The sequence below is a fragment of the Cryptotermes secundus genome, unplaced genomic scaffold, assembly GCF_002891405.2.
Source record: "Cryptotermes secundus unplaced genomic scaffold, Csec_1.0 scaffold1379, whole genome shotgun sequence".
Classification (NCBI taxonomy): Eukaryota; Metazoa; Arthropoda; class Insecta; order Blattodea; family Kalotermitidae; genus Cryptotermes; species Cryptotermes secundus.
The window spans coordinates 1137727-1152371 of NW_019718634.1; the positions used below are offsets into that span (position 1 = coordinate 1137727).

General features: G+C 39.0%; 1 protein-coding gene across 1 annotated transcript in view; it reads right to left on the reverse strand.

Annotated features, from left to right (window-relative positions):
- LOC111863542 (dynein beta chain, ciliary) overlaps positions 1-14291 on the reverse strand; it is an 88609-nt gene extending 74318 nt beyond the window's left edge. The window contains exons 1-11 of the mRNA XM_033751200.1: positions 13971-14291; positions 11643-11840; positions 10674-10910; positions 9474-9670; positions 8698-8837; positions 7247-7399; positions 5999-6210; positions 4593-4690; positions 3091-3226; positions 2125-2409; positions 1192-1302 (exon numbers count right to left, since the gene is read on the reverse strand). Coding sequence (XP_033607091.1) covers positions 1192-1302; positions 2125-2409; positions 3091-3226; positions 4593-4690; positions 5999-6210; positions 7247-7399; positions 8698-8837; positions 9474-9670; positions 10674-10910; positions 11643-11801 — 1728 coding nt within the window. The 5' untranslated portion in view covers positions 11802-11840; positions 13971-14291. The remainder of the gene's footprint in view (positions 1-1191; positions 1303-2124; positions 2410-3090; positions 3227-4592; positions 4691-5998; positions 6211-7246; positions 7400-8697; positions 8838-9473; positions 9671-10673; positions 10911-11642; positions 11841-13970) is intronic.
- Between the last annotated feature and the right edge of the window lie 354 nt (positions 14292-14645).

The following is a 14645-nucleotide window of genomic DNA, read 5'->3' on the forward strand; positions in this document are numbered from 1 at the left end:
AGGGTAAAGCTATCCCTGTCACAGGCTGCGAAGGCCTCTTGTAGTTTGGATGATAATATTAAAACTGTCTTCTTTGGGGTTAACAGAGTTTATAGATGATAATACCTATACATCTTCAGTATTTATCATTCCATTACACACTCCAGCTTGTAACCACCAATCATCACGTGGGGAGACAGTACACAAATTGTAAGATTTACAGCTACCTTGCAGTAGGTTAACTGTTAATATCTCCACAATCTGTGTGCTACAATTTAATATATCAAAAAGTAAATTTACACACTGCAGTTAGAAAAATGCAGCACGTTAAATTAAATTATCAGATCTTAAATGTTTATTATTTTATGGCATGTCACAATGTGTCTGACAAATCAGTGTGTGCCATGGTTGATAAAAAGCTGTTGAACACAGATCTAGTGCTGCATCCATCATTAAACTTATGACATACCAAAAGAATAGTTTGTTATAACCAGAACATATAGTGAGTGAAATAATAAATTACTTAGTGTAAGTATTGTCACGTGTTGGGTATTTCACGCGAAAAATAACTTCACGCCATCTTGGATGTAGCGAATTTGTTGAACACTCACTCTCACAATTACACAATTCATGCTTTAACAAGTACTGCCATCGGCAGTATCACAAATACTTCTCCTGCTGGAGTCACTGCCATTCATTCAATACAACTCAATAACAATGAACTTCAATTCACTCCGGCGAATGCTAGACTGCAANTTTCAACTCACTTTGGTGAATGCTAAACTGCAACTGACTGCTTACTCTCTCTCACTGACGAATACTCCTTTATGTAGCTTCCGCACTGACAACACAGAAAACAGTTACGTGATAGCTACTACTGTTGCATAAACACCGTGTTTACAGGCGTTGCTGGGGAGCGCTGCCGAGAGTTGTTTATTGCTGCGTAGTAACTGTGGTGTCCCCTGTTACATCACAATGGGTTGTGCTGTTATGTCACTGCGGGGGAGGGGGACAGAGTGTTGATTGGCCTGTTACCGTAGCAGCGGCAGTTGCTCCAATGCTGTTATGTCAAGCTGGAAGGGGGGGGGGTTACCGAGCGTTGCGCCGTCCACGTCACAGTATTATAATAATTTGTTTTGTGTGACAGATGTATGCCTGTAAACTGTCAAGTTTGCACGGAAGATTTGCAACTTATGAAAATTCAGACTTTACCTTGACCATATCCAGTTCATCACTGAGCATTGAGAAGAGAACCCTGTATTTAGGAGCGACTTCTGCTTTGATGATAGGGCGTTCCAGCAATGAACTTCCTACATAAATCAACTATAAAAAAACAAGAAAGAGTATCATTGTCGATTTGGTTGTATATCTGATAATTAAATTACTTATTTACTGACACACCATGAATACTTACTTAAACTTCCAAATTTAATCATATATACATATATATCAATGGCATTATAATGCAGTATTTGAAACTGAAAATGTTCATTAACTAAATAATAAAAATTCTGCTTTTATGAAATTATGACATAACACATTCTGAGAATATTTTATAATAATTTTCCCCCCTTTGGCGCTACAGCCCCAATTTGGGCCTTGGCCTACCTCAATGAAAAACTCCGTTTCACTTCAGCTTACTACTACGTAGATCTTAGACATTTGGTAGGACTCCTTGGGTGGGTGATCAGCTCATCGCAAGGCCTCTACCTGTACACAAACACAGCAAAATGCACACACACAAACTAAACATCCATGCCCTGAGTGGGATTCGAACCCACGATCCCGGTTTCCAAGCGAGCGAAGACAGTNAAAGAAAGTGCATGTCTTAGACTGCTCAGCTACCATAACTGGCTTTATAACAATTACAATACAAATTTCTTATCTCAGTGCCAATACTATTTTAAAGGTTTAGTTATTACATACTGTGTTAGTGACGAGGAAAGTAAACATCTGTCAAGCAAAGAACGAGCAGTTATGCCTCTGTTCCCCAAAGTCCGGCATTTATGAACACTGTATTTCTGTCAATTCTCATACTATCAACATTATATACAGACGGAAACTAATCACCCAACAAATTGAGCCCCAGCTATTTCTGCACTCCTGACATTTAACAGAACATTTATAAATAAGAATACAACCCACCTTGTACATACTCTCCAAATTGAAGCAATCATCAAATGCCTGGCAGAAGACAGCTGCCAGTTTGCGATCCATATCAGCTATCTTTCCCATAAACATGGTATAATCACGAACGAAATTTTCATCTTCTGGGTCTAGAGGATCATATGTGATACTTCCAAATACCATAAATGCTTCATGAAATTGGCTGAGAACTCCAGCAATCTTTGCACTCAGGAATCGTCCTTTCAATCCGCCAATTTCCACTTTCTCCAATTTAAGAAATTCCATTGATGTAGCAAAGAAATTCTGAAACAAGATGTATAATTGGAATTCAACCTGGAGTTCTCCGCTATTATCTAGTAAGGTAAGAGGCAATGTTGCCTTGTGCTTAATTACTTAACCACCAGACCATTAAAACATATGGACATGTGGAGGTATAGCTCCTTGGATTCTTAACCTCAGCACTAGCTGGAGTTGAGTGGTCAGCTTCACGCTCCTAAAACCTTACCCCCAGGAAAAAAGCCACCGATACCCACTGGATAAGGGGCTGGGTGGGCCACAGGCCAGTCTGAACATTGTGCAGATGAGAAAATCTTGTCCTGCCAAGAATAAAACCCCAATTCCTGAGCTGTCCATTCAATGGCATAGTCACTATACTGACTGAGCTGTAAGGGATCAACACTATTACCTAGTACACAGAAATATGCAATTTTTATGTTCCCTGCTTCCATGTTTCCTATTTCTTACTGTGGACTTCATGGGGAAAAATAAAAATATGAAATTGATTCCATATGTTTGCCAACATGTCAGGCAGTGATGGTTGGTAAAGACAGTAGTTCTGACATAACCATGCCTTTAGGTTTCTGCGGCCTGTGCCTGAAGTGTAGCTTCAGGTTTCAGTGTTCTCAATATACAACAGGGCTAAACTCTGAAACTTGAAGTTACACAAGTGTGGCACATATCTAGTTGTGTCCTACACACTCTTACCTCTATAATTTTCAGCCTTTCAACATACTGGATCTTTCGTTCAAATATGAGCCTTGGGTCAAATGCCCATGGCACAGGTTCCACATCTTTTGGGAAAAATGTATGCAACTGGTCCCGGTACTCCTCAAAGATATTCCTGCAAAGCACAGAGCAAGAGATAAAGTTTGATGGTTATCCAGTCATTTATGATGCTCTATCAACCAGAGTTTATACAGCACTGGGTTATCTGAGCAGGTTGTATCAAGCATTAACGCTTCTAACATCTACTGGAAGGTGCCTGGTTCAAAACTCAACCAGGACACCAAATTTCCTGATTTATGATTTTTGTGTTTTTCCTCATTCCCTTCAGATAACACCTTAAATTTGGCCATGACTACCTCCTTCCAAGTCCTTTCCAGTTCACTGTTATCTATCATTCAATCATTTGAGGCTATATGGTCTGAATTATGACAGCATTATTAAATAAACCGGGGGAAATAAATATGACAACCGAATTTAGAGCAAAGGCATTGCAAGCATAGAGGCATGGTGAGTGCAGTTACCCCTGTCCAAAAATTTTCTCCAGCAAGAGTGCTGCTCTCTTGAGTGTCAGTCCTCAAACTCAGAATGATGAATATCTCTTAGTAGGATGCAAGATCTGAGGTTTTAATCACAGTACTGTGATACTGCTGTATTCTGAGAAGTGACAACATATCATCCAGCGGATAACTACCGACAATTCAGAGGAACTTGCGGTCTTTATCGTCTGGATAGAAACAGAGGTAACAGGGTGCTCCAAAAGTTACAATTATTCTACTCAGAGAACATCATTGGCAAATGATGCCACATAATCTGGTAGTATGTTACCATTATTTTGAAGGAACATACTGCTTCCATCATCAGGGCAGAAACAGTGATGAAAGAACAGATGTGAGTTTCATGAGGGCCAAGAGATATGTCCTTTCAGACCATAAAATAGTTACAAAAGTGAGAACCATAAATTCCACAAATAACCACATTTATATAATAAAGAAGAAAAGGGGGGGGGATAACACTGAATGAGTTCTTACAGGACTTCAAAATGGATCTTAAAATATCAACCAAAATGAAAAAGTTGTCTGGGAAAACCTCTGAAATTCTGGAAGGATTCTGTTTCTCAATACTGATGCGAGATCCCAATGGCCTAGTACTGGAAAGGATGATGATGATAATGACAAATTACATAGGTAGTAGTCAGGGCTTGCTTTAGACATTATCCTTGCATTTACTTGAAGCAACTGAGATGAAGCTCATTAAAGATAAGAAATTTTGAAAATATAGTTCACAACTTCTAACAGAATATTGTGCATGATTAGCCATGATCTTGCGTGAAATTCTTGGATTATGAGACGTGGTAGAATTTGTCATGGAATCAGAAACCTGCTTGGTAAATAGTAAGCAGAAGACCAAGGAGGAGCTGGAAAGATCTTGAGGCATGAAGTATTCTAATCCATAAAGAGAAGTAATATATGAAATAACGTTACCTGAAAGACACCAGGGTTTTGATGCAGTATGTAACCTGTTCACGAGTTTCATCTATTTCTCTCTGGAAGAGAGAATTTGGGTCCAGGAATTTGGTAGCCTGTAGGAAATGACAAACAAAATGTTGTTTCCAAAACTTCTGAAAATAATGAGTTAGGCATTTTCGTGAAGTTTGTATTTAAAATTTTCTGTTGAAATTTCAAAAGACTCCATGCCAGTAATTTCAACTATAAAGATACAGATAGATGCACCCATTCTTTGCTGCTGACATGGCCGTTCTCCTTACCAATATAGCAATATACTATATCTAAAACTTTAAAGAAGGAATAACAATCAAATTAAGAAATTATTTTTGACCCACGTAATTAAAAGAAGATTGAAGGTTAAAATCGCATCCAAAAATTTTACAATATTTTCATATTACTTTAAGAGCTATGGTTACTGTACACATTCGCAAGAATACAAAGTATTACATATTCTGTATTAGGTCAGTGGTAGGTAATTGGAAACACAAAAATCAAACAGTTAAATTTACATATGATTAGATGAAAATTTCAAATGCAGAAAATACTTTTATGTCTCCAATTTGGTACCCTATATTACCACTTTATTTGTCTGAATAAAAACCGCACTTTCTTCCACATAACTGAACTTCCCAAAAGAATGATTACAAGTTTTAATAAGTATGGACCTTCTTGTGTTCTGTATGGGTGTGAAACTTGGTCTCTGATCGTAAGGGAGAAACACAGACTGAGGGTGTTTGAGAACAGGGTACTGAGGAGAATATTGGAATCGAAGAGAGATGAAGAGATGGGAGACTGGAGAATGTGGAGCTTCATAACTTGTACTCTTCACCAAATATAATCAGAATGATCAAGTCAAGGATGATGAGATGAGCAGAGAATGTAGCATGAATGGGGTTAAGAGGAACACATATATGATATTTGTGGGAAAGTCTGAAGGAAAGAGACCACTAGGAAGACCAAGATGTAGGTGGGTGGGAAATATTAAAATGGATATTAGGGAGACAGGATGGGGTGGTATGGAGTGGTTTGATCTGGCTCAGGATAGAGACCAGTAGAGGGATCTTCTGAACACGGTAATGAACCTTCGGGTTCCATAAAATGCTGGGATGTTCTTGAGTAGCTGCAGAATTGGCGGCTTCTCAAGAAGGCCTCATCTCCATGAAGTTAGTCAGTTAGTTAGTTAGACAGTGACCTCCTCATGTTATTGTCTAGAAAAATACATAACAGCATTGAATATAAATAGAAGTTTGACAGCAATTTTTTAAAGTGGTTAGAAGATAAAAACACGCATTATATTTGGGTAAATGTGCACAGAAGAACGAACAAGTTATCAAGTCTTAATATTATAATGTTTGTAATATATCTGGAAATGTATTTCATACCTCTTGAATAAGCAGATTTGCAACCTCCCTAATAAGGGTAACTATTTTGGTAGAGGTGCAGTAATAGCGACTGTTGGCCCACACAAGAGCAACACAGTGCACCAATGGTCGCAGCAGTGGCTGTACTTCCTTGAAATCCGTGTTCTCAAGATCATCAAAGTGCTTTACAAGAGGCTTCAGGTATAACGAAACATCACGCGCTTCTGTTACAGCTGAAATGTAAATTGTGAATGGTTTTACTTCACAGATAACAGGTGAACATAAAAGTACATAACAATGCACTTTCAGAGACAGTTGAGCAATACATTATTTAATGAAAATGAAAGGGCTGCACCATAGCTCAAGCGGTTAGTTGCTGGCTTCCCACTGTGGCAGCCCAGGTTCGATCCCAGGTCTGGTCAAGTGGGATTTGTGGTGGATAAAGTGGTGCTGGGGCAGGTTTTCTCCGAGTACTTCGGTTTCCCCTGCCAATCTTCATTCCACCAATTGCTCCACAATCACCCTCACCTATCATCTGGGGCTGGTACAATAGGCCAGAAGTGGCCGCAGTACAAGGGACTTAGTCCCACCCCACTAGCAATAAAGAAAAAAAAATGAGAGTGAATGAACCTTCCTGAGTAGCGGCATAAATGGTAACTTCTCAAGAAGGGCACAGCTCAATGAAGTTAGTTTGCATATCAGCTACACAGGTTATTTATCACTGAATTAGATGATAGGACAGTGGTGAACTGGAAAAGACTGGGAGGGAAGTAGTTGTTCCTACTGTGGCCTCCTGGGAAGTGGTGCCATATACTCCTGTGGGAATATACCAGCGTTTTGGAGGAACATGCTGCCTCCATCTTCAGTGATAAATACACCTTCCCTAAAGATAGAGACAACAAATACTGCCTATAAGACTACATCGTGTCATATCTCAGAAGACAGTAGGCTTCGTAATCACTTCTATGGCAATCTGAAATCTTCATGGTATCTTGTCTCTACTGTGAACACAGCTAATATTTTTACATGGCCATGTGAAGTGAAGTGTTCTATGTAAAACACACAGATTATCATCGACGATTTATATGTGTTATTCATGGAAGATGGTGTTAAGTGTTGCCCTTCACATATCATTTGATGGTATGTAGGAAGGAACATGAGAGAAAGAAGAAGAAGTAAACAATATGATGAGACTTTCCATTGAATATTTGACATGTGTTACGCTAGTTGTCTTCAGAACCTAAATGAGTGTAACATTCTCTTACTCACCTGCCACAATATTACGAAACTGTGTCTTAAAGCAAGGAAAGTAGGCACTGTCTGTCAATTCTAATATGGACGCCATCTTCTTGACCCTTGGGTCACGCAGCTGATTATAGATACATTCCAAGTTTTTGAGACGACTATTCCAAAAATCAATTTCTGTTACAGAAATACAGGTGTGTTAAAATACGTGCAGGAGTATCGTATTTTTCATGGGAAGTTTTGAACACTAAATATTAACATAACCTACACCATCACTATGTAGGATTTGAGGTTCTCACAGCGGTGGTTATGAAGAGTTCTGTCTTCTATGGTATAATGCGTACAGTCCATTGATAGTCAACCGATGATTTGGAGGAACATGTTGCATACATTTTCAGGGTCGGAGGCACCTGCTTTAAAGCTGGTTCTTTTGCTCATCTTATTCTTCTTTCCTTAAGATGGATGTGACACACTCCTCAAAAACCTCGGCTGACTATCAATGGACTACGTGGCATTATATCACAGAAGGCAGAACTCTTCTTTACACAGTAATTGTCTCTAAATATTACATATTAATATATAATACAATGCAAATACAGTAGAGATGTATGAGTTTCCATCTATATCTATGGTTACCATAGATAATCTTCTCATTACTACAGTCTCATACATTATAACCCTTGAAGGACACTTTGAACTAAGGATTGCACTGAATATGCATGCTACAAACTTGAGAAATTATGAGAAGACAGCATGATGACCGAAGCACAGAAACCCCTTTTTGCTGTTGATTGCTATTATTCTTTGTCCATTTATAACTGTTAAAAACAATGACTCCTACATAAAAACAGAGCATCAAACCTTAGCCTTTTATATACCTAACCTAACCTTTCTCAGCATAACTTATAATGTACATAAGGACGTTTCCCATAGTTTTAACTATTCCAAGCCCAGATTTCATAGTGTCACTGCATGTATCAAAGCTGTATGACAATCGGTTGTAAAGAGCCAATATAATCATAATTCCATTCATCTCAAGGCTATTAGAGCATACTAGCACTCTTCTATGCAAAACACATAAACAAGAAAAGCAAATTAAAAATACATGAATAAGAAAAGCTGAAATAATGGATAACCTTCTCATTTAACATAACCCTATCAGTCTTGTTTTTTTTTTTGTAAAAAAAAAAAAAACTAACTAAAATCCTTAGGATTAGATCTGTTTTAAATGTCTCATGCAGCAAAAAGAAACTTAAATATATCCTGTAATACTGCATACATGAAGTTTTCTTTTGGCATTGGATGCCCTGAAGATGGTTGTATGAGGCTGAAACATGTCTTTCTTTATAATTATTTCTTAACTGAGAACTGCATACAAATGGTGGTATTCTTGTATTTATCTAACAAAATACTGAATCTTTAACAATGACTTATATTAAATTAGGTCGGGAAAAAAGTTTAACATACAAACATACCAAATCTTGGAGTAGGATTTGCTTCTCTGACAAATGCACAAGATGAGTCTTCCTTAAGAACTTCATCAATCTGTGTTGCCCACTTGATGACAATTCCTTCAATTGTGCTCTTGAGAAACATGTCAACAGTCCGGCCTCCGCTGGCATGTGCCACATAACATATCATTATTATAATTATGGAACATTTCTACAAGCAATCCTTTGGTGACCCACATGAGTTTGGGACACCATTTGTAATCAAAACACATAAAACAGTTAAATGCTTCATGGCTCATTTAATGACACTTTACAAAAGTACTTTACACACATTCACTTCTGTCTTCAATGCAACTTTATTTACAGTTATGTCTTTACTTAAAAATAAGTATTAAAAATTAAATTAAAAATTGCTACATGTTTGGTTGTACTTGGCCATCCTTAGGTAAATGTCCAACTTGTCAAAATTGCTAAACTGTATTTTCAGTGTAGTTATGATGGATTATTTCCTAAGCTAAAATATTTCAATGTTTTCTATTTTTCGTCATCCACTCATTAAAAGACACTTGTTTGAGAATATCACTCATCATGTTTTCATGCGCTTCCTTCCTCCTGTGTCATCAGTGTTTTGCATGTTATTTTGTGTAGCTCATATGGATGTCGGTGTGGTGCTATCATCTTGTGTTTATGTGCCCCATTGGTATGTATGCCTCTATACTGTTGGACTAGTTGAGTGGGGGCCACTTATTATTCACACTGACATTCATATGCATTTATTGAACCCTTATTATGTCACTCACCTTTCTATAATAGTTTTCTCCACCTCGTGCACCCTTTCTACACCAGCAGGCATTGGAAGGAGTGTCTGTCCGTTTATCTTACCACGAACTTCATACACAATGTTTTTGAGTTCGTATATGTGCTTCATGACATCTTCTGCTACAACTCTTGGCCAGCTACATTGATTCTTTGGATTGGACAACAGTGGCACAAACACCTGTAGATATGTTACAATTAACATAAACTGGACAACCAAGCATCACGGTTTAGTAGCAGGCATTCCAGCTTTACAATTATTTGGTTAGTTTGGCTGAAACATTCTTAAGATGAGTTCCTTTTTAATCTAATTTAATTTACAAAGCAGCAAACTAATTCAATGTAATCTAAATACAATACTCACAAGACACTCAAGAACAGTTAATGGCTGCATTAACCTAGCTCATATTAAGAAAGATGATAATTAGAGATAACTGAAAATGTGATCAGTACAGAATAAAGTAGATGAGCATAAAAGTGGATAAACAGTTTGGATAAAATGACTGATGAGGGATTGACAATACAGTTTTACAACACAATCCAAAAGGATCCTGAGGTCGAGGAAGATGGAATATGCATATGAGGTCAGAACAGGTTTGAAAGCCTCTGTTAAGCAGCAGAATATGGAGACTGATGTAGAGACAATGTTAGGAAAAGGTGTTATATAACCTCACTTTCTCACCGTGTGAAATATCTACCAATTCTAGAGTTTAAATGTGGAACACTTATTTTCTTTGCAATCCTGCATACCTCAGTGACCCTGATATTAATTTATTGCAAGCTGCAAAAGATAATGACCCTACAGATATACTACATAGGAGTCAGAAAAGATTTTTCTTGTAGGAATCTGCTTTCACTTTCAGGGTTAATCTTGAAAATGTAGTCAGCAAGTTCTTGTGACATACTGATTGATAACTTTCTAACAGACTACACAGCAGCACATCCAAGAAGACATTTTATCTTGAACATATGTTAAAGTAGAAAAAAATGAGTGATGAAGCTCTGTCCTGAGAGTACAGCATAAAACAGATGACAAGGAACTGATTTACATTAGCAATAAATGAACATAAGCACCACAGAGGAACAGAAGTTAACAAATAATGCTGTTGGAACGTTAGGTCTGCTCCAGTGGCATGCTTATAGCATTTCATGAACTGGTAACCAATAAAGTTAAATAATACTACCTCTTGCACCAATACAGCCAATTCATCAACAGGCTTAGTACCGATATCTCCGAATATCAATACATTCCGAAAATTTTCTTTCGTGACAGGCTCTGCAGCTTTCTTTATGAAGTAACATGACTTTAACCTAGAGGAAGCAGATGGAAAGCTGTGCATTGGTTGCAGAAGGCCAGAACTGTTTCCGGCCAGCACAAGCAATTGAATATCTGGTCTTTGCATGAAGTCATGGATGTATTTCTGAAAGAAAAGAATTTAATAACTGTTCACTGTTGTATGTTATACTGAGGTCACAGAAAGTTTTCCTATGCATTGACCACCTCCATAACCCCATACCTGCAACAAGATGCTGTCCTTCCCCACTTTCCCTGTTTTTAATACGTCCCTAGACAGCTGTCACAAGTATGGGGGAGTGGATGTATAGATCCATATTTTATTGGCCTTGGCACTAGCTGAAGGTGAGTGGTCAGTTTCACACCCTTGCTGCTTTACCCCCAGGGAAAAAGCCCACAGTACACATTGGATATGAGGCTGGGTGGGCCCCAGAGCCGGTCTGCATGATATGGAGAGGAGAAATTTCTGATCCTACCAGGACTGGAACTCCAACTCCTCAGTTGTCCAGCCTGTAGGTAGTCGCTACACAGACTGTGCTTTCCTGGCTCACAATCACAGAAATCTCAGTCAGCATAGCCTGTGTCTTGGACATGTCTCAATCCAAGCACCCCCTGATTACAGTCTGGAGCATTACGTTAAACCAACCTGATCAGTGGGGGTACTGAAACTTCTGGTTCTATTAAAAGCGAACATCCTTCACACATCTGTTCAGGTGATGTGTTCAACATTTTAATGATTAAAAATATGCAAACTTGAGAATGTGACCCTTGGAGCACTCAGGTAGAGGTCATTATTCAGTCTGCCACAATTTTATGAACTTGAGGAAGGGCCCAAAACTGATTACAAGAAAATACTTACAGCTGATTCCTTATTTCCAAGCAGTTTAGTCCATTTATCTAACTTAAGTCGCACAGATGTTTGCAAATAACTGAACATGAATTCCAGCCGTGGGTCTGGTTCGTCCTCAGCAGCTGCTCCCTTCTTTTCTGACTTGGTTTCTTCTTCTTCATCTTCCATAGCAGTATTTCCTTCTTATTTTCTTAATCAGAGTAAGACCTTAAACAGAGAATATCTCTTGTTTGACATTTCATATAACTAAACACATTAAGACTACATACTTGTGAGATCTGATGTTCTCACAATGGTGATTGATGATCTGTAGTCTGGTATAAGTTTGCTTTGGTGATTGCTTTCTCAGTTTACTCTTCAACCCTGGAGATGGAGGCCTAAGTTCCTCAGCAACAGTGGTAAATTTCTACCAGATTATACAACATCATGTCCAACTACATACGTCTTTCAGATTTAGTCCTTGAGTGACAGATCAAATACTTACGGATAAAAGGACATGTACCAGAAGTGGATGATAACACATGCTGAGGTAACCTCAGCATAAGGAAAATAGATAGAGTGAAATCTGTACAGTTGGCTACCTGTCACACTTTTTATTTATTTGCTTGGTGGGGAGTGGAGTCAACGGGGTCCACTCGGCATGGTGGCCACTGACTGGCCTATTGTAGCCTGCCCCGGGTGATTATGATGATGGAGAATTGAGTGGAAAGAAGATTGGCAGGGGAAACTGAAGTTCTCGGAGAAAACCCGCTCCAGCGCCACTTTGTCCACCACAAATCCCACGTGACCAGACCTGGGCTCAAACCTGGGCTGCTGCAGTAGGAAGCCAGCGACTAACCGCTTGAGCTATGGCACAGCCTACCTGTCACACTTAGTCAAAATCCAACCTGAAGAATACTGATTGATTATCAAATCATTTGGTGTGATGACGGTTATTCTTAACCATATAAATTTTAAGAAACTAGCAAAATAATATCCATTTACACATGGCCAACTGTGTTCAATGTTGCCACTGGTTGTCCTGAATCTTGACCACCTTCCTGCATTTCACGCAGCAGTTCTGTACATATTTTAACCTTTCTATATTGGCCACACAGACCAAAATGACTGATGACATCATAACTTACATGCAACTAGGGTAACAGCTCATCTATGGTGACAACTTAACTATGCTCTCAAAAATAGGACACCCAATGAAAGGAATGCCATTATTAGCTCATTTAAGTCTTGCTCAGATATTTGTAACAGCTTTCAGTTTGTTAAATATGTTGTAAGAACATGCAAAATCCCTATGTGGCCATTGTGTAAATTAGAAAGACACTTCAATATGAGATCAACAGGACCCTAATTTAAAATTATGCCTGCATAATGGTTAAAGTTCACATTATAGTACAGGTGCTCCAACATGCCACAATCCTGAGTGGGTTTTATTTCACATTAATGTTCCTTCCTGTTTGTGTTCAGTTAGGTTGGGTTGCATTGTGTATCAACATTAAAAAAGGTAAAGCTATCCCTGTAACTGGCCGTGGAGGCCCATAGGGTTGTGAGACGTTGAGGCTCAAACATTTTCTAGACAATCAGCTCATAGATGGCACTGCGGTTGCCAGCCTTATGCGCCTGCCACCCTTTACCCCAAGAAAGATTTCTGGTTCTCAATTTTGCTAGACACCAGGGCCATAGTGAGGCTGGTGGGATTAGGTCAATTAAAAAAAATCCAATGACATTGGGAATCAAAACCTGCCACCTTACGGCTTGTATCACAGTGCCTCCACCAACTATGCTGTGGTGTACAGAACTCACATTAAGCTGAACTGTGGTGGTATGTGACGTCATTTGATGTTGATGATAAGATGTTGTGGTACACGTTCATCATTCTGCAACATTTTCGTGCTTGCATGCTGAAAAAGGAAAACCTCTGCACTGTCAGGTCCTTGCATAAGCTCTTATCTCGAAATATACAATTTACCTATTAACAGTATTCATGATATTTTCTATCTCCAATCAAGAACAGATAAGGGACACGCGCTAGAGCAGTTGGTTGAGACACTACGCTACCAGCCGGGAGGTCGCGGGATCGAATACCGCACAGGTCATTGAATTTTTTTTTTCAATTTATCTAATCCTTCCAGCCGCACTATGGGCCTGGCGTCGACTCAGCCTCTTAACAGAAATGAGTACCAAGAATATTCTTGGAATGTTCTTGGCAAAGGGCGGCCGGCGCGTAGGGCTGACAACCTCACCGCCATCTATTAGCCGATTTTCTACAAAATCTGGGAACCTCAACATCTCTCAACCCTATGGGCCTCCAAGGCCTGTTACAGGGATACCTTTACTTACTTTTACTTTAATCCAGAACAGAGTACGCTTATGGTGCATAAGGTAACCGATTTCGAAATACAACGTCCATAAACTTCATGTCACCAACGAGCATAAATAGGACACTTCACAATGAACACGATTGAAGCAACTTCCTCGTTGTTGATACTAACAGACACGACACGAGTACGTAGCAGAACGGGGTCTAGGTAGCTAGGTAGTACCATGAACTTCGGTAAGCATTCTACATCCATGTTCTTAAAACAGCTGTTCGAACGGAACGTAGGATATGGGGTGGAGGGAAAGCGGACCTTGGGTACACCTCCGAAACCTACGGTCCGTGTCTTTAACCATGAACGTTCAGATGACTGCCCTGTTGATCTGGTCGAGTCTATTTACTGAGATGCAGACTGTACTGCAGGGTATGTATGGGTTACAAAAATGTGTCGCAATCCCCCCAAATATGCAGCTGCAACCACTTCTCATTTTACACGCACGAAACGGAGGAAAGGACCAAAGAGCTTGGCGTCTCTTTACGTGTTACATCCTGTTATGCGTCATTCAAAATAGTATTTTTGAATCCGTCGACAACAATTCAGGTAAAATTAATAACAAATGTTAGTTACATTAATGTTGATCACGACATGTTTCGACCCATATTGAGTCATCATCAGGTTTTTCTCTGTGTACTTAGCT